Source organism: Benincasa hispida, chromosome 7 (assembly GCF_009727055.1).
Source record: "Benincasa hispida cultivar B227 chromosome 7, ASM972705v1, whole genome shotgun sequence".
Lineage (NCBI taxonomy): Eukaryota > Viridiplantae > Streptophyta > Magnoliopsida > Cucurbitales > Cucurbitaceae > Benincasa > Benincasa hispida.
This window is the reverse complement of record NC_052355.1, coordinates 42,604,098-42,623,461: the sequence shown is the minus strand read 5'-3', so window position 1 is coordinate 42,623,461 and position 19,364 is coordinate 42,604,098. Positions and strand designations below refer to the sequence as shown.

Sequence of the window (19,364 nt, the reverse complement as noted above, 5' to 3'; positions counted from 1 at the left end):
TCAATATTTAATATAACAATTATATTAAATACAATAAACCCTAACATGCATACTATATATTATAACATTTTATAACATACTTTCAGTGCAAGTAATTTGCTTTCTATGGTGGGATTCTACATGGCATACTATATGCACATACAAGATTTATTTAATTATAACATACATCAAATGCATAAATAATTAAACACGGATTGATATGGTTTTAGTTTTGGCATAAACAAACAAACAAAATCCTAATTATTACAAAACAGCTTGAATCGCTCCAAACCGTCTAAATCGAACCAGCAAAGTCTGAACCAAACCAGCAAAAAACCATTTGAGGCTGAATCATACCAGACCTCAAGAGAATTGGTCGAACCGACTGCTCTCACTCCATGCTCAATATCTCGCTAAGGCTCATCGTTTAGCAATGACAACCATCATCATGCGTTTTCCTGATCGTTTAGCGTTTGCGTGATCGTGTAGCAGCCAATACATAGCGCCTGACCAAGCTACACGATCGTGTATCTTCCTTCTATCCCATAGTGTCATTGTCTAGTGTCGGACAACACTACACGATCGCTTAGTGTCTAACACTATAATGCAGCAAAGTCGTCTAATGCTAGACAAATACAACACGAATGCTGAGCGCCATCGCATAACGCCTCTTATTGATCGTTTAACATGTGCATAAAGGTAAACGATCGTGTAGTGCTATTGCATAGCACCTCAACGCATCACTTAGCTACTGCTCAAGGGTAAACGATCGTGTAGTGCTATCACATAGCACTTCAACCCATCGTTTAGCTCCCACGCAAAGCTACACGATCGTGTAGTGCCATCGCGTAGCAATTCAACGCATCGTTTAGCTCCCACAGGTACACGATCGTCTAGTGCATAACACTTCAACGCTCAACGCTTGTAACTACACGATCGTCTAGCTTTTCTTCACATCGTCTAACGCCCGAGGTTAAACGATCGTCTAGCACTAAACCTCAACGACGATATGAACAGAGGCTGAAAAACTAAAATCTGCAACTCGGCCTTCTTCACTTGTTTCTTCAATTACAATTTAATTTCAACTCTAATGATTTCAAAAAAAATTACAGACTCTTGGGAACACATATAAGCTCATCAAACAAGAGCCAATTACAAATTTAATTGAGAAATCAAAGGGAAATGAAAAGCCAAAACTCAGAAAACCATATCAGTACAACAGTTTCATATAACTCATATAAAACACCTACCACACCAAAATTAAACTGAAATAAATGCTTAAATGATGCTTTGATACCAATTGTTGGATTGTATCAGCACGCAGCAGAAGTGACAAGGATCAATAAGCATTCTAATTCATTAATTTCGGTAGGAACGAAAGCATGTTCTAGTAGAAATAAATGGGTTTCAAGTCATACCTTTGTAGAACTCTTGAAATTTCGATTTCCAGTTACAAATTCTCTCCAAATCTTATTGTAGACCACCTCAAGATCTTCCCTACTATTCTCTTGGTGCTCTAGATTGAGTTGTGGGACTCAAAATAAGCTGGAATCAAGGGAACTTGAAGAATATCTCAACAATAACCCACTTGAAGAACACCTTCTTCAACCGAATTTTTCAGCAAAAATTCTTACGATTGCATTACCTCAATTTCACTCCAATCTCTTCAATATATTACATTCCATTATGCAATGAGAATGGCTGCATGAGATGCAGCTCATGCTTGAAGTATTTGAAGCTTAAATATGGTGGGTTTAGTGTGAGCAACTTGAAGATGATGATGGAAAAACTCGAATTTCATTTTGTGTTTTTCTTCTTTTTCAACTTTTCAAAAATTGATTTCATAAATCAATTTATTTTCTAAAATTGAAAATATTATTAATTTTATAAAATTAATTTATCTAATAAAATTAATAAATAATAACTTAAATAATTCTAATTAATTTAATATCAAATATTAAATTAATTTTACACAAATTCACCTTCATATATTAAATTCATATTTAAATATTAATTCTCCAATTCCGTTTAATTCTAATTTGAACATTTCAAAGTAACTTATCATACTACTCTAGAGCTAATCCATTTCCGAGCTAGTAGGGGGACCTTGCGAACCTACAGATCATGGGTTCCACCTATTCGAGATTAATCGGCTAAACTCATTAGACTGAACTAACCCCCATTCGTTAACTAATGGGTCACTCCACTAAAGCCCATAGTTGAACTCCCCTCACTATAGATATATTATGTCCACTCGATATAATCATGATTAGTAAGTTAACCCTTCACAGGTTGTTCGTAATAACGGTTGGGTCAAGTCTCTGTTTTATCCCCGAAATTACCTCTTGTTCCTTAAGTCCCACTGATCCTCTAATGAACAATTGATTTGTGATCTAATCAACAAATCGAGTCCCTCTCTGGCCAATGAGAGGGTGGGGCCCCTTGTTCAAGACCTAGAATCAACACTTAAAGGAACAACCTCTCTACTATCTCTAACAGCGGGTAGGAGTGAGTTCCTTCTTGCACTCTATGTCCCCAGTTATCCATCCGGTCTTACCCCTGAAATAAGAGGTTATTGAGTTGGTATTGTTGAGTCAACCTTCACCTATGCAAATCTAAGAATAATCTCGAATAAACAGGAGTTCATAGTTAGCTCAGGATTGGGATCAAGTTACTTAGGTAATCGCTTTGAAATAGTTAGTCTTAAACAACAATCAACGTTATAAAGTAAGAGTGACTAATTTCGTGGTCCGATCTTGTACAAACCTTTTTGCACAAGGACACCCCCACTCCTCATGTCATAACATGTACGAATTTGGATCACTTCGTTTGTAGCACTTTACAACTCTTTGTAACAACTACAGAGCATGCCACATCCAATAGTGTTACCAGAATAAGGCACCCAACCTTATTCATATACTATAGATCATTTTGACTTTTTACTCGAACCTGATCCACTTTTATGTCTCTACATAAAGTTCAAGTACTCGTGTAATAGTCAAGGGACTTTTAGGTTTATTGGATTTCTAATAAGCAAAACATCTATTTAATAACAACTTATTGAATTTTCAGAATAAGTTCTATTGTTTACAAACCACGAGTTTTAGGATATAAAACACAACAACCCGGTGAAGCTCGGCCGGGAATCAAACTTATTCAAGCATTTATTTTGCTCCCGGTGAAGCCCGACCGGGTAATTTGAACTACTTTTCTTTCTACTCGGTGAATCCCCGGTAAAGCCCAGTTGGGTTAAATTTATTCTGACATTTATTTGTTCCCGATGAAGCTCGACCAGGTAATTTGAACTCATTTGCTTCCTGCCTGGTGAATACCTGGTGAAGCCCAATCGGGTATCTTAAAAAAAATTGCTATTAAAATTTTTTTAATATAGATTTATAAATAAAATCAAATGCAAGCCATTATTAAAAAAAAATAATAATAAAAAGAAACAATCAACAAAACAAGGATAAATCAAACTCCAAAAACATCATTTAGTTTTTTCAATTTTCCCAAAAATTAGTGAACTATTGAGAATACATAAAAAAAAATGAAATATATACCTTCTTACGACATAGTGTACAAAATTACAACTCTGTGAGATACAAGTTTTGGACTTAATGAATTTCGTTCTAAAAACAATTTGATGAAGAGAACTTTTTGTAGGGTTGTAAACAAATCAAATTTGATGGAGAATTTTTTGTGTGAATAATTTTGTGTTAATGGTTTTTGGATAAATTAATTTTAAGTGAAAAATGTAAATTAATTTTGTAGGTTGGTGATAAGGGACGTAAGAGTAATTATACAATCATGTTTGCATGAAAAAATTTGTTTAAAAAAATAGGTCAAAAAAACAAATGGTAACTTATTTTGCCCAATTTTCGAAGTCCAAATACATGAGGATGAGGTAATGTCATGTCCTTAGAGGAAGGTGAATCAGCTTATTGACCAAGTCTTGCATGTCTTTCCATGAACTCCCATTGCTCCTCACTGCCTCTACCGCCTCTCTTTTCAGCGCTTTCGCTTTCATCTTCTCCGGCGAATCTCCGCTCATAGACTCGGCGATTACCTTCCCCAACTCGTCCGATTCAGGCACCGAGTTCGTCCCCTCGCAAACGCGCACCGCCACTCCCAACTCTTCTACCAATAGCCTCGCATTAATAAATTGGTCCGCTTCCATGGGCCAACCAAGTATCATTACTCCGCCCACTATACTCTCAAGCACCGAGTTCCAGCCACAGTGACTCAGAAACCCCCCCACGGCTCGGTGGTTTAGTATCGCCACTTGCGGCGCCCATCCCTTCACCAATATTCCCCGATCTGACACACGATCCTCAAAACCAATTGGTATTCCATNAATATTCCCCGATCTGACACACGATCCTCAAAACCAATTGGTATTCCATTGAATCCACCATCTGTTTGGTGAATTGTCTGAACCACCCACACGAATCGAGTACCGCTTTTCTCAAGCCCAGAAGCCAGTGCTTCCATTTGCTGCCGATTCAATTTCTTTTGACTCCCAAAACAAACGTAAACCACCGAATCATCAGGGCATCCATCAAGCCATGTCAGTACCTTTAAACTCGAATCTCTAATTGGGTTACGCCCATCCTTATCGCCGATGAGATTCAGCGGCCCAACTCCAAATACACGCCCTTCCCCCCTTTCCTTCCTTAAATGCTCCAAATAGTCATGCTCCAAATTCTCGAACGTATTGAAAACACTACCCCAACTGTTTGCATTAGCCATGGCATCATCCCTCAATAGAACCCAATCAGGGTCTGAATCCTGGTATTTCAGGGACATGAACGACCAATGCTCTCTTTCGAAAGAGGGTGAGTTGGGTATGTTAGGAATCGTAATAGAAGAACGAAGATTAGTTGTTTTTGTGTGAATCCAGCAGTAATCCATGACATTAACGAGGAAGGCACCAGAGGAGTAGAAAACAATCCTGGGAATTTGAAGACGGTCGGCGAGGGATTGAGTCCAGCCGAGGAAGAAATCGGAAATGATGGCGTTGGGAGGAGAAGAGTGGGAGTTGAACCACTCAACAATGGGATCATGGAGCTGACGGAGAGCCAACAAGATAGGAACATTGCCATGGTTGCCGATATCTTTGATGTTTTCAACGCCATTAGGCAATTTGGGATGATGGGGTAAGGGAAGAACCAGAGTGCGAACAGAGTCGGAGGAGTGAGCGGAAAGAAGGGGGTGAAGGACTGAGAGGTTTTTGGGAGTAACCAAGATGGTGATGGTGAAGCCGCCATGAGAGGCTAAATGATGGGTGAGATCGAGAAGCGGGAGCATATGGCCTTGAGCTGGAAAAGGAAAAACCAGCAGGTGGCGGCGGGTTGTCGACGGCGGCGGTGAAGATGACATTGTTTCAGATTAAGGCTGATAGAGGAAGCTTGATGAGCCCAGAATTTTCACCTTATCTCAGCTAATAGGTGATAACAAATTGGGAGATGACTATAAACTCCGCTGCACAATGTGATGAGAATGAGAGAGAATAAATAGCTCCTCCAGTTTTTGTTTTTCTGAATTTTACATGTGTGGATCTCCGTTTTCTTCTTCCACTCAAAATAAATTATACATGTTTTTTTTTTTAAAATATCAATATATATTAATTATTAATAAGCTTGTGAAGCTTCGATATTTGAGTCTAAAGGTGCATGCAGTTGTTGTACTTGTACTATGAAAAATACTAGGCTGATGAAGCTTTAATTTAAAAGAAAAATTTGAAATCAAAATAAATTAAAAAAATTTAAAAAGCAACTGATTCTAAAATTAATTTTTTTTTTGTGTCTATCGGTTGTATATTTTTTTTTTCTGGGGAAAAATTGAGTTTTTAGTCTCCAATTTGGAAGAAAATGTGTGTTTTACTTTTAAGTTTTTAGAATGTAAATTTTTAGTTGTTAGTTTTTATTATTTTAAATAGTATAAGCTATTTTAAATTAAATTTTTTATTTCTTCTCTCTCCCAACTCAATTAACATTTGAATATGTTGGTAATTTATAAGAGATCTGTGATTTGAATCCTCCTATCTTCAATTGTATTATAAAAAGTAAGCCAATTCATTTGTTATCCATTATTTTATCAATGGGAACAATCGGATTTTAATTTTCAAACCACAATCTCACCTTGGATTCCATTAAATTATTGTTTTTTTTTTTTTTTTTTAACAAAACAAGTTTTTAATAAATTATTATTATTATTTTTTTAAGGGGGTCTTGAAGTAAGTAAGACAGGCTGTGGGGCGTCGGCCAAATTTTCTCAACCAAAAATTATTTAGTTGGTATGATTTAATATGATTTCAGGCTTATCGTTTGTTTTTTTCTCTGTCCATTGAAAATGAGAAGAAAACAAAGAAATAAAAATTAATCTTAATTTTAAAATATAATTCTATTAAATTAGATTGATGTACAGAATTTCATGTTAGGGAGCACAACCTTATATAAGGTTAAAATTTTCATCCATTTGTGTCATCTATAATTTTTGAACTTAATGTAACTATTGACTACAAAATTGAAATTGTGAGGTTCCATTACAAACAATTTTTTTTTTTTTTTGGAATGAAGTATTTTAAGCTATTATATATAATATATGAAATTTTAAGCAACAAAAATTGATTAAAAAAAAAAATCCCCAAGCAGATATTGCCTATTAACTAAATTATATTTTATATTTAATAAAAAAATCATATATATATATATATATATATTGGTAAAATAACCCGATGTTAGGGGACAAGTGTCCCTGGTCCCTTCATAGATCCATCCCTCATTGTATAGCAATTTTATCCTATCATGCATTAGATTATATCAATGGTTAAAATGAAGATACCTAAATTAGCTTAAATTTCTTATAGTTTAGGTTTGTAGTTTAATACAAAACGAAACTCTAGCCTCTTTGCATTCGTATTTGAAGTCTATCCTTTTTTCCTTAAAATACACTGTAATTAAAAATCTCTTAGGCTTTTCTTCTATCTTAGTTGTCAAAAACATTACCAAGATCACTAGAGATTCCAAGCTAAATGTAGGTAAAAGCATTAACAAAGAAAAAATTGTTAAAAAATTGTTATTTTAAGAGATGTATGTGTTGGCAAACTTCACATAATTGTCATATTATCCATGTACTCTCCACCTCGATCTAATTGAAGTATTTTTATCCTTTTACCTAATAAATTTTCAATTTCAACCTTATACTTTTTGAACTTTTCAAATGCATCATACTCATGTTGTATTAGGTAAACATACTCATATCTAGAATAATCGTCAATAAAAGTGACGAAGTATTCAAAATTTTCCCTTATTTTAATATTCATCGAACCACAAAGGTCTGAATGTATAAGCTCCAAGGGTTCTTTGGCTCTATAACCTTTTCCAGTAAAAGGTTGTTTTGTCATTTTTCCTTCTAGACAAGATTCACATATTGGTAAATATTTTTCTTCTAACTCGTTTATAAGTGCATTCTTAACCAACCTTTAAATCCTATTGGGATTAATATGACCTAGTCTTAGATGTCAAAGATGAGCATTTTCTCTTGGAGAAACTTTCCTTCTTTTGTTTTGTGTAATTGCGGTGTTGAACATTTCAACTTTATGGAGCATTTTAGATACTAGCAGCCTTAGTACACATAAAATATTTTCATTTGTTGCAGAACATATATCAACACCATTTTTCAAGATAAATGCTTTATCACAAATAATCTATGAAGCACAGATACTTCATATGAGGCAAAGAATCAGTATCAGACACGTATCAGATACTGATAGTTCCAGATACTTCCCAGATACGTATCTAACACGCGATTTGATGTATTTATATTTTCATATACTTTCCAGATACGTATCTGACACGCGATTTGACGTATCTATTTCTATGCGTACTTTTTTTTAAGAAAAAAGACAAGTAACTCATCTAATCTTTCCCAATTTAAAATTAGGCAACCTATTTAAAAAGCTCACTACTCGAGTCCAAAACTAAAAGAAAAAAATAAATAATAGACAAAACCTTAGACTAGAATAATCTAATCTCCATATTCACATTTGAGCCCCGAAAAGTCCACCAAAATATAAACCATTTTGATATCTTCAACAATAAGTTCTTCGCGACGAAAGGTTTCAGTCAGTTAGCTCATCATAAATAGATTAACCGACGATGATCTCGGCAGAAAATTCTCGGAAGAGAACTTCGATTTGCCCGGCCAGCAGGCGGGCGGCGTGCTTATCTTATGTGACAACGCTACAGAGCGAGCTCCCCGAGTCACTAGAAAGAGGGTGAAAGGCCCACTACTTCTTCATTCATGGCCTATTTTTTGATTGATCTCCCTTTCGTCGCGCGGTTCTTTATGTTGGCTCATTGCTTGCATGATCTTTCCTTTTATCTTGCCCTCCCAGCTCCCGAACGTCTTTCTATCAATCGAGAGAGGTACAGAATAGTACAACAAACCAACAACTGCGACAAGAATGGACTCATAAGATGGGCGGTCAGGGTTGGAGCGAAGCTCACACACACCGACTGATAGAGGGCGGGATCACATTCACTTGCTTGCCGCCTGGCTCCATAGTAACAAAGTGGAAAGTAGGCCTGGATGCCTAATCTATGCTGAGTAGGCGCTCTATTTAGCAATACGGGATGGCCCTGCATAACTCCCTGAAGTATTTCCCATACAATGGGTTCTTTATCCCGAATTTGACTCTTAGCAACTCCTATGTTCGAAGCAAAATGTTGTCGCATTAGACCACGAATTCAAAATGTCTGGAAAAGCTCTATTGCGATTTCGCGAGGCAATCCACATCGATGTAATGAAAAGGGACCTACAACAATCACAGAACGTCCTGAATAATCGATCCGTTTGGCAGCTTCATTACACATCCCAGTGTCAGGGGGGATATAACTATGAATGCGGAATCCCTGATATTAAGAGATTTTCAGCTAGTGTAGCTGGCATTAACCTCTCACGCGTTGGGAATCCTGTTGATAGATCTTGATCGAAGGCCTTTCAAGTCAGGGCAAATACTAAAACGAGTTTGAGCGGATCATCCAGGTCTTCCTTCTTAGCCTTGAAAGTTCCAGGGACTATCTTTCTAGTAAGGCTGGATAGGTATATCCGGGTTTCTAGGACCCTACTTCCTAATAGCTAGGCAGACTCGCAGGAAGATGCTCCTGATAGTGCGCATTTGTATTAGTACAAAAATGGATCTATGCCCGAGTGCATTACCAAGCCAAGAGCTGGGTAGCTAGTAGTTCTTGTTCCTGCAGGAATAGTGAGTTGATATTTGCTGATATGCTTTGCGATAACTACTACATTATTGCCTACCATAGCAATACCGGGACAAACGAAGATTATTGGCAAGAGGGATCCATTGAGAGGGATACCCGTGGATGAGATTGAGAGAGAGTCCAGGGATGATCAAATATGGTTAGACTTCTTTCCATACCTCAAAAGGCCTTATCAGAAAAGGAGAGAGAAAGCACTTTTTCAGAAATCATTCAAGGCAAATTGTGTGAGATCAATCCAATAAGAGCAAGAAAGATTGGTAATAGAAAGCATCGTAACAATCTTACCTATATCACTGCGCTGAAAGTATCTAGCACTAAGTTGAAACCATTAATTGTTGCTGATACCGAAACCTGCTGGTTGATAACGTTCATATGCCTTATGCTGCTGATCTCTTGATGGTTCGTCCCGGTAAACCTATCAATGATCAGATGATGGATGCCTACTTCAGTGAGGACTACAAAATCGTCCTGGATTCCTTTGAAGAAAGGAGTACTAAGGTTCTATGTGACTTGGTATTGAGGATATCGGCGATAGTTAGGATTGCGGGACCTCCCTCCGAGAATGGAAGTGCCGCCGCCTCATGTGACTTACTGGCTGATGTGGCTTACCAGCTTGCCTCAATCCAATATTTGCAGGTTTATTACTTTTCTTTTTCCCTCATAGAGGAAATAAAGTAATGAGATGGTATACTATATGTATCTGTGTACTCGAGCTGCTTCTAACAACCTATGCATTTTGTTATCATTTCGAATTAGACGATCCATTAATCCAACTGATGGAGGATTATAAATGGATCCCTTTTTTGGATTTTTACTGGAGATTGGGAATCGATGGACTTTCCATAGGACCCATTTTATTGACGGGGTTTATCACCACTTTAGCGGCTTGGCCAGTTACTCGAGATTCCCGATTATTCCATTTTCTAATGTTAGCAATGTATAGCGGTCAAATAGGATCATTTTCTGCTCGAGACCTCTTACTATTTTTTATCATGTGGGAGTTAGAATTAATTCCCATTTATCTACTTCTATAGATGTGGGGCGGAAAGAAATGGTTGTATTCAGCTACAAAGTTTATTTTGTATACTGCGAGAGGTTCCATTTTTTTGTTGGATGCCCTTCTTCCTGGCAAGATCAAATCAAGAATAGCCAAAGGCTAGGAAAGCACAGTCAGACTAGTAATTCTGCAAACAAGCCATTCTTTCCTATCGGGAAGTCGAGCCAATGTACCTGTGCTGGCTTGGTGAGTCTTCGATCTCAGACCGGCCTCTCATTTCGCGGTATTCGAATTATACGGTTCCTAAATCTGCTTATTCATGTGGTAGAGCTACATAAAAGGAGCTCACTCAACTCAACCTATATACCCATTGGCAAGAAGCACAGAATCCGCTCGGGGACTAAGCGCATATACCTTGTCTTCTTTCATTGAAAAGGTACGGTGATGAATGAACGGATCAAGCAGTGCAGAAGGACCTACGGCGATGAAGTAGAAAGGGGCGTCAAGCTTTCGAGCAGCTCTTTCAACTGCCGCCTAATCTCCCAACATGCTAAAAAATCGAGAGCCGCGAGATCGCTTCACACCTCGCGGTGCTCACACCTCTCGCCTATCGAAGCGCCAATAGCTTGATGTCAGCTTCTACGACATAAGCTTTAAAGAAGAGAGCTATCAATCATCAGAAATTTTGATTTTCTCTCTTCTGAAAGAAAAATCCGTCTATACAATAAATGACGAACCTCATTATACCTGCTGAGCAAGATGCATTGCAATTTCCTCTTCTGTGGATGCACCGGAATATGATCCGGGACGGGAAGAGAAAGACTTCTCCGGCGGGCTTTCTCTCGTAAAGCCAAAGACGCCCCAAGGCAAGGTACAATTGTTGGGAAGGGGGCAGGCGTTTTCGTTTTGGCTCTCGAGCGAGAACGAGAAATAGGCAATGCACCATCCTTGCTGCTACGTACGTTGACTGCCTATCAACATCAGATAGGTGTTCTACCCTAGAGAAAGGATTTCTAGGTTTTCAGTATAATGCTCGAAGAGAGAGTCACGAGCCTCTTATCCATTCTCATTCGATCATGGCGGGGGAGCAAGTCAAAAGAAGAAGAGCAAAGCAAACGAAGCATGCCCAAAAGTAAACCTCACACTCACGACTCTCATGTATATTCTTCCCAAGTCCTAGCGTCAGCTACCATCAAAAGCTAGGCCTTCTTGCTCAAGCTGTTAGCGCAAGAAAGCCAATAGACCTTGAATAGCCTGTACGAAAAGACTGTTGAAGAGGATTTGACTAGAGTATCAAATCGCTACACACAAAGGAACGCCCTAAGGGCGGACCTTATATCATTCCTAGTCAAGAATGTAGGGCAGGGGAAGAGCTCTTGGGGAAGATCAGCCTGTTATCCCTAGAGTAACTTTTATCCGTTGAGCGACGACCTTTCAGTTAGGGAAGGACCATCCCTATTTTGACCACCCGTATTATTGCTGTCCATATAGACTCGGATTGTAAGTTGAGTTACTAAATCGGTGTCGTACCTTTTATGCAATTATGAACTCCACGGAACTTTATCAATTCCAACGCAACTTATCCTTTTGGTACGTTGCTCCCCCTTTACCTTCGCCTACCGTGAAAAGGAAAGTTCCCTCACGATAGGCCCTCCCAGCTCCCGTCCCCTCCGAATCAGATAGATTCATATCTGAAAGAGGTTGACAATAAGTTCTTTCAAAATTGACTATTTCGTGGATCTTCAAAAAAAGACTTTGGAATACCTTTTCTCTGATTTACAATTGACATAGACCAAAGTCATCTATTAAAATAAGGATAATGTGTCGGAAATGCCGCCCTTTCTTTCCTCCCGGCTATTCACGCATGAAGATCATCGACCTAATTCACGTACGTAAAGGGAAGGGTGGGGTAGGTCGGAATATGAATATGACTCTTCCCAACTCAAGTCAAGCGAAGCCATTCCATGGAGCAATGTGCTTGGATCAACCTCAACCTCAACCTGGCTGCTTACCGAAGGGGGACAACCCAGCGCGATGCCCTCCGCTATACCTTCCCCTCCTTCCCGAGGGGAGAAGTATAACGTTGTACCATCGTGCCCAATGTGTATTTGATGTATATATCCTAGCCCTATTCCGGTCTGGCTCGGTATGGAATGAACTTCTAATCATGGAATCGACTCGATCATCAGATTATAGATTAGAAGTTCATAACCCTGGCGCTTCTTCTTTCGCGCAAGCGCTTGGTTTTCCCGCTAGTTGAGTGATAGTGATCTTATATCTTATAGACCACCCAGCCTTTAGGACGTAGACCTAAGAGAAGCCTATCTCTTAAGGCTGTCTCTTATACACAAGAGAAGATCTTGTTGGCACCCTTTCGCCATAAAAGAAAAAGTCCAATATGGTCGGAAATGCAAATCTTTAGCTCTACGAGGACTCAAAAAGGACCCGAAATGTCTTTTTCAACCGGCTCTCCGCACAGACTTGGTACATGAGGAGAACTAAACATGATTCTAAAAGCAGCTTATTGATCGATAGCTGTATTGCCTTGCTGATGAGCCCAAGTTACGGCTGCTCTGGATGAAAGGAGAATAGGGGTATTAAGAAAAGAGATTTCCCGAGGATCTAAAACCCCAATAGAGCTTGGGTTTGGGACGCTAGATGCCAAGATGCATTCGAGGTTGAAAATGAGCGGTGATGGAAGAACCGGTGTTAGCTCTTCCGGATTACACCAAGGTAAACCCCGACCCAGCGTCCCACGTTCTCCAGGTTCGAAGGGGGCTTGGTCAGCCTTTACCTGACCAATGACCTAATAATACGTAGGCTCATCAAACAACGCTTTTTAGCTTTCTTCAGGATTTGGCCCGTGAGCCGTTATTAAAACATTATAAAGTTGATGATTCCCACCAAGAATTTGATCGTCGGGTCGTGCTAATTCCATACGAATCAGTACTGAGAAGCATGCCTCTTTAAGAAAGCTTTGCGTGGTAGGCGCTGCCTATTCACTCGGACAATACTTTAAACACGAAAGTGTGTAGTTTCGCCCCCTTCTCCCATGCTGAGAAATGGAAATTCAGAAATGTGAAACTCAAAAAATCGATAATATCGGAATGAAATTATGCTATTTGTACTGTTTTGAGTTAAAGGCAAGAGCTCTTTCTTCAATAAAGCCAAGAGGTGGGGCAGGAGCGCAACAACCTAGGTCGAAATGCATTTTGTTCTTTGTATTCAATAAGTATTGCATGACCGAATAATTCAAGGAGGGGATAAGGCTTTTTTATGCTCTTTTTTTAGGTTGGGTTGCTGGATACGGGATCCTCGTAGTAGGCTGGACCAACATCTAGCCGAGAGAGGGGAAAGAAGGAAGGACCAACGACAATCCTATCCTAAAGGAGAAGGAGAGCATTTCCAGTAACCTAAGGAAAGACTCTGGCTAAGGCATTTTAGTGCCCCTAATAAGAAAGGTGTGGGGGGTCTCTTGCCAGCTATGCGCAATAGGGCCGGGGAATCCATAGGAGGCTCGCTCGTTATGCATTGCATGAAAGAACCTTTCTTTGTATGATTTCTCTTTTGCCTCAGGTCGAATGAATACGAAAGGGAGGATGGGCAGTTGGTCAGATCTAGTATGGATCGTACATAGACGGTAGTTGGAATCGGTGGTGGGCAACAACACTGAGAGGAAGACGATCAGGATCTCACGTGTGGCAGCTGTTGGAACAAACTCAGAATCCAAGAGGTACCTAAAGAAAAAGAACGGTCGTAAACGCTCATCTGTCTATGACCCTTCTTTCTTTTATCATATTCAATATCCCGGGATAGGTGTGATGATGGGAGCTACGGGTGCAGGTATTCCTGTCAAATTTGTGCCTTTGTTGTCTATGATAGATACCTGAAGGGAATTCGTCTATAAGACAGGGCGCCAGGGATTATAGGGTTATAGGCTAAGTCGGAGACATGCTTTCAGATCAAATCATCCATTGGTAGCCCAACAACATGGACGAAGTTCCGATACCACTAGCCGTCCCATCTTGATATCCCAAAAAAGAAGAGCGATATAGACCGAAAAGAGAAACCTCACCGAAGCCTGCCGAGACCCCCCGGGCAGAAGCTTCACGACATTTTCTAAAAACGAATTCATATTCAAATACAAAATATACACCTCTTCGGGTGTCTTGGATCTAACAGAGTGATCGAAAGATCCCCCTTGGTACGCCAGTTCTTTCTTTCGAGCGAACTCCCGAACTACCGTCCTCATCCTTAGAAAGGGTTTTGCTGGAACTCCATCCTTTTGAAGATTTGACTTTTGCAGAAGATATCTTTCCTTAGAAACTCCCACAATTCACTACAATCCTTCACTATTTGACTAAAAAATGGAACGAAATGATCTTGTTTTGTTTCTCAGTTTCAAAGGCCAGAGACGGAATTCCCAAGTCGAATGGAAAATCACCCATTTCTGTACCGGTTCCACCGACCTCTTTTCTACTATGGTAAACTTCACTCTAAGCTAATTCTCTGCCTAAAGGTTCACTTGAACCTACCAAGCCCAACACTTGCCCGCTTGATGGTCAGATCTGCCAGCTCTTGCAGAAATTTGTCAAAGTTGTTGCGAACCCTCAATTCTGCAGTGGCATGAGAAACTCCTCCCAGATCCACATCAACGAGTGGTGTGACGACGACCAACTTGATTGAAAATAACGATTTGAATGTAATTACTTGGGAAAAGAGAGAACAAGCAGAACAGCTTTCTCTTTTATATGATATGAGAGGACGGGAGCCACTTCCTTATTACCATTTAGACAATCTCCGATCCTTACTAGACGTCATAGGGGTCAAGAGATTCTTATTAGTGGAAAATAGCCCTAGCTAGATTCACTCTCAGTGAAATAGCTGCTATGCCACTTGGTTCCGAGCGTTTGAAGTAATCCAAGTCTCTTGAGCTCTTTATGGCAGCTATTCTAACCTCCACTGTAAAAAGGCAACTAGCTCAAATAGAGAGAACGAGGAAATCCGCGGTCCCAAAATAAGATAAGACAAGGCGTAGTAGTAAAAAGATCAAGAAATATCGCAATAGAGAACACAGTGGTAGAATCCTCAAGCCATACTTACGAGAGAGAGCACGAAATATAGAAATTGAGAAAACCAAGAGGACCGGATTTGTCATCAAATTGAGATTATTTCGTCACGGGCGAAGAAAGCCTATTCTATTATAGCGGTCCTCCAGAAATGGCATATCAGGGAAGGAACTTCTTTCTTTAAAACTAACTATTGCTATTGGCCACCAGTAGGGTCACGAGTACCATACCGCATCGTATTCGAGATGGGGCTTGAAAAGTGCGGATTCCTCGATTAAGGATTCCACTTTTTCGAAATCGAATGGATTCGGTCAACTACATACGCGAGGAAGGTAATCAAAAAAGGAAAGAGGATGAGTTCCTTGCATCTCTGTCGAGTCAGATATGGGACTTTCGTCAAAGCTTCCTGGTTGTAGCGAAGGCGAAATAGACCAGCCTATCTACTTAAGAGGGAACGAAGGCCCCTGCACCATGGGAGACTACCAGTTCTTGATCGCGTCTGCTTCAACTTCACCCGTCACTCGTGTCGTGTAGTGTAGCAAGACTACAAGTCAAGTCTCAGCAAGGAAGATTTTGATAAATAAGTGAGTGAATATCGATCTCTTCTAGCTCTTCGAACTCATACTCCTCCGGTTGTCCATGTCTCTAAAAAGAATATAGAAATATCTCTCCCAAAGTGGTTTGCATATCTCGAACTACCTGTGGATCATCGTATAGATTCCGAATGCTCTCATAGGGCTGATCCGTCGGAAAGAAGACAGAACGAACTGGATCGGAGAAAGAAAATCGAAATCTTCAATGACAATCCAGAAAGTTTTTGGGCAAGACAAGAAAGGAACTCGCCCTTTGTTTGAAAGGGATAAGAGCGGATTGCTGGCCCATAATCCATTTTCTCTTCGAAGAATTCCCTTATGAAAAACCATGAATCAAATTTCGTGGAGCTAAATACATGTCCCTCCGTTGTTTCCTTTTCCTCCAGCACCTTTTCCTCAAAATGAGAAAGAAGATGGTACACTCGAATTGTTTTATTTAAGTGCTTATTTCTTGCCAAAGATCCTACTTCTACAATTGGTAGGTCACCGGGTTATTCAAATAAGTTGTGTTTTCTATGGTTTTTCTGGAGCCTATGCACTACCGAAGAATAGACCTGATAGAATCAATCGATTGTATAAGATATGCCAAAACCATTTACTGATCTTTCCAAACGGAACAACATACGTTTATCTTTCATCTTTTCGTGAGTTTCGATGGAAGGATTCATTCCTTTAGTCAAAATAAAGTACCCAAGCGCGGGATGAACCCTTCTTTCTTTAGGGATTCTACTTTTTGGTGCGGCTGCTTCCGGTTCCAGAACAGCAATTGAATCAGCGGGGGGTTTCTTGCTTGGTGCGCTAGTGCGCCTGACTTAGTCGTAGGCGTTTTCTTCGCTGGGTGCCGATGTCCGCCTCGCTCCTCTATTTTCTTTCAAGCATATTCCACTAATTCCTTATTTGAAGTAAGGTATCATATCATTCCACCCCTATGACCACCCGGAACTTGGTTTAGCTGAGGATGGGATTTGCTACCCGATGAGTCTCCCTACACTATTAGGCACCTTTGGTCTAGGCTTTGACCCCAAAGTCTTTCATTGTTTAAGCTCGGGCACAAAAATCATCCTTTTCTTTATAGTCATATCTACTTTAATAAGAAAACACTCTTAGTTCAGTTCGGTAGAACGTGGGTCTCCAAAACCCGATGTCGTAGGGACGGTAAGAGAAAGACTTCTCCGGCGGGCTTTCTCTCGTAAAGGCAAAGACGCCTCTTCCGAACGACCAAGTCATAATGAGATTAAAAAACGATGCTTCCTTGGCCATGTAGAACATGGATTAGCATTATGTCATTCCTACAAGCGATCCTCCATCCAGGATTGGAAGAAGTGCTATATGAAGACTTCAAGATCAAATAGAATATATCAAGAAAGAAGGCCGAAAGCCAGGTAGTAAAGCTCACTTTGTCGACACCTCTTGTCCATCGTGAGTGATTTCTTGTATGTGTATAGACGGGTAGACCATCTCATCTCTTTCCTCAAAGTGGTGGATCGAACTTCGATCATGTCACGAGAGTGGATTCAGTTGGTTTCCTCGGTCATTCTGTGAACCTGACAGCTATCACTTACTAGTCAATGAAATGACTTTGCCAGGTTCTAGGGGTTCCCCTCTTCTTTTTTATCGATCGAACCTTCCCTTTTCCCTATCGGTCGAGCTCAATTACATCGAGCCTCATTCCACTCGTCTAGCCCTCTTCACCGGAAGTGATGAGTTGCAATAAGTAAACCCGGATGGGGTTCTTTCAATGTAGATTGTTCTATCTTACTAAACAGCCGATTCAACAATAAAACTGTCTCGCTTTGTCTCCCGTCCGCGAGTGTAGTTGACTAGTAGTACCATTAGCCTAAACGCTCCGTATCCTTCGCGGCCGCCAATAGTTCTAATTCCTTCGCTATTGGAACTATGACTCCCGCTCCGTAAACTACGCTTGCAGCCTCCCGGGTCTCGTCTCAAGCTGTGGCTTCATCGAGATTAGTTGGCTGTAAGATCACCAGCATGAATACCTTACTTCAGCTTTAAGAGGTAGGGGTTGCCAAGCTATTCTAATAGAATAGGTCTCGACAGTAATGGCAAGGTTTCTCGAATAGTCAAGCTTTTAGATATCTCAAAAAAGGGAGGATTCCTCGATTAAGGATTCCACTTTTTCGAAATCGAATGGATTCGGTCAACTACATACGCGAGGAAGGTAATAAAAAAAGGAAAGAGGATGAGTTCTTCTTTCTTTTATCACTTAGAGCTTAGAAGCCGTGCGAGATGAAAGTCTCATGCACGGTTTTGAATGAGAGAAAGAAGTAAGGAATCCTCTTTTCGACTCTCACTCTCCCACTCCAATCGTTGCTTTTCTTTCTGTTACTTCGAAAGTTGCTGCTTCAGCTTCTTCGAAGTAAAGAAGAATATGAAGTCGGCGGATCCGCTGAGGATACATCAAAATAGAAATGACTAAAAGAAACCAACGACTTAAACAACTTGACATCACAAGTGATGTGAAGCCGCATATCATATATATATAATCAATATCATTAGTGAGTATTTTGAGATTGGGTTGGTGTTTCTTGTACCGTTAGTACAAGATCGAAAAGAATGCATTGGATGGATGCCCGGGCATTGAGAAGGAAGGACGCTTTCAGAGGTTGAACCCCTTTAGCCCACTCTCTTTTTACATAGCCAACTAGTTGGTGTACTCTTCCTCGACGCTGACTCGATAGAAGTCAAGCCTTTTGTCTAAAAAAGAATGGTCTCGATCTTCTTCTTTCTTAGCATTATTGTAAACCATTTGATCCTAGTCGTCTTGCGTGGAAGGAGCTAGATGACAGAGATTTTGCTTTTCTCACCTCCGTCTGATCACCCGATCGATGAAGACTCGAACCCTCATGTTAGGCGTCTTTGTTAGCGAAGTGACAGAAGTTTGGAGGTACAAGCTCGACGATAGGATAGGAGTCCTGTCTTGGAAGGAAGGTTCTAGTTTAATTAGCTTCTAATCCTAGCATACTTCAGTCAACATTCTCAAGGCACCAAAGTAGTAGCATCTCAACTCAAGGTCTTTTATGCCCGTAAGAGGAAAGAGTCTCATCTACATAGTTAGCTGCCCCTACTTTCTTTGGGATATTGCAATAACTAGGTTGGCTCCTAGGCTTTCCTTTCTCTCAAAGAGGTAGCCTGAGATTGGGAGAACAGTGTAGCCTAGATCTCTTGCATACTTTAACTCCTCGCTATAGTAGACTCCAACAAATTCCCCGGTTGGAAAGATGAGTGTTTCATTCTTGTCTCGATAAGGAAGAAAGGGCCTCTTCAGAGTCTTCGGACATACCACATATGCCTCAATAAAGCCAAAGATGCTATCTAAGTCCATGCCTTCCAGATTACCATGCCAGAGAGGAACAACCCCAGGCATTGGAAAATTCCTTCATTACAAAGGGATAGAGAGAGCTCGGCCAAAAGTTCTAAAAAC

The 19,364-nt window shown here is 40.1% G+C and overlaps 1 protein-coding gene across 2 annotated transcripts; it reads right to left on the bottom strand.

The window, feature by feature from the left end:
• Nucleotides 1-3,639: 3,639 nt before the first annotated feature.
• LOC120081756 (UDP-glycosyltransferase 89A2-like) lies at nucleotides 3,640-5,585 on the bottom strand. Of its 2 annotated transcripts, none has more exons than XM_039036908.1 (2): nucleotides 4,368-5,585; nucleotides 3,640-4,317 (listed from the first exon to the last, which is right to left on the bottom strand). In XM_039036908.1, exons 1-2 carry the CDS (start codon nucleotides 5,356-5,358, stop codon nucleotides 3,890-3,892), a joined length of 1,419 nt encoding a protein of 472 aa, XP_038892836.1. In that variant the 5' UTR covers nucleotides 5,359-5,585; the 3' UTR covers nucleotides 3,640-3,889. The 2 variants fall into 2 exon arrangements, with proteins under 2 accessions (XP_038892836.1, XP_038892837.1); XM_039036909.1 differs by having other exon boundaries at nucleotides 3,640-4,323; nucleotides 4,374-5,585.
• Nucleotides 5,586-19,364: the final 13,779 nt, after the last annotated feature.

Excerpts from the sequence above, each read along its gene's own strand:
- LOC120081756 (XM_039036908.1), bottom strand. The coding sequence starts at position 5,358 with ATGTCATCTTCACCGCCGCCGTCGACAACCCGCCGCCACCTGCTGGTT. Across the intron at positions 4,318-4,367 it reads ATTCAATGGAATACCAATTG|GTTTTGAGGATCGTGTGTCA; the intron begins GTTTTGAGGATC and ends GAATACCAATTG.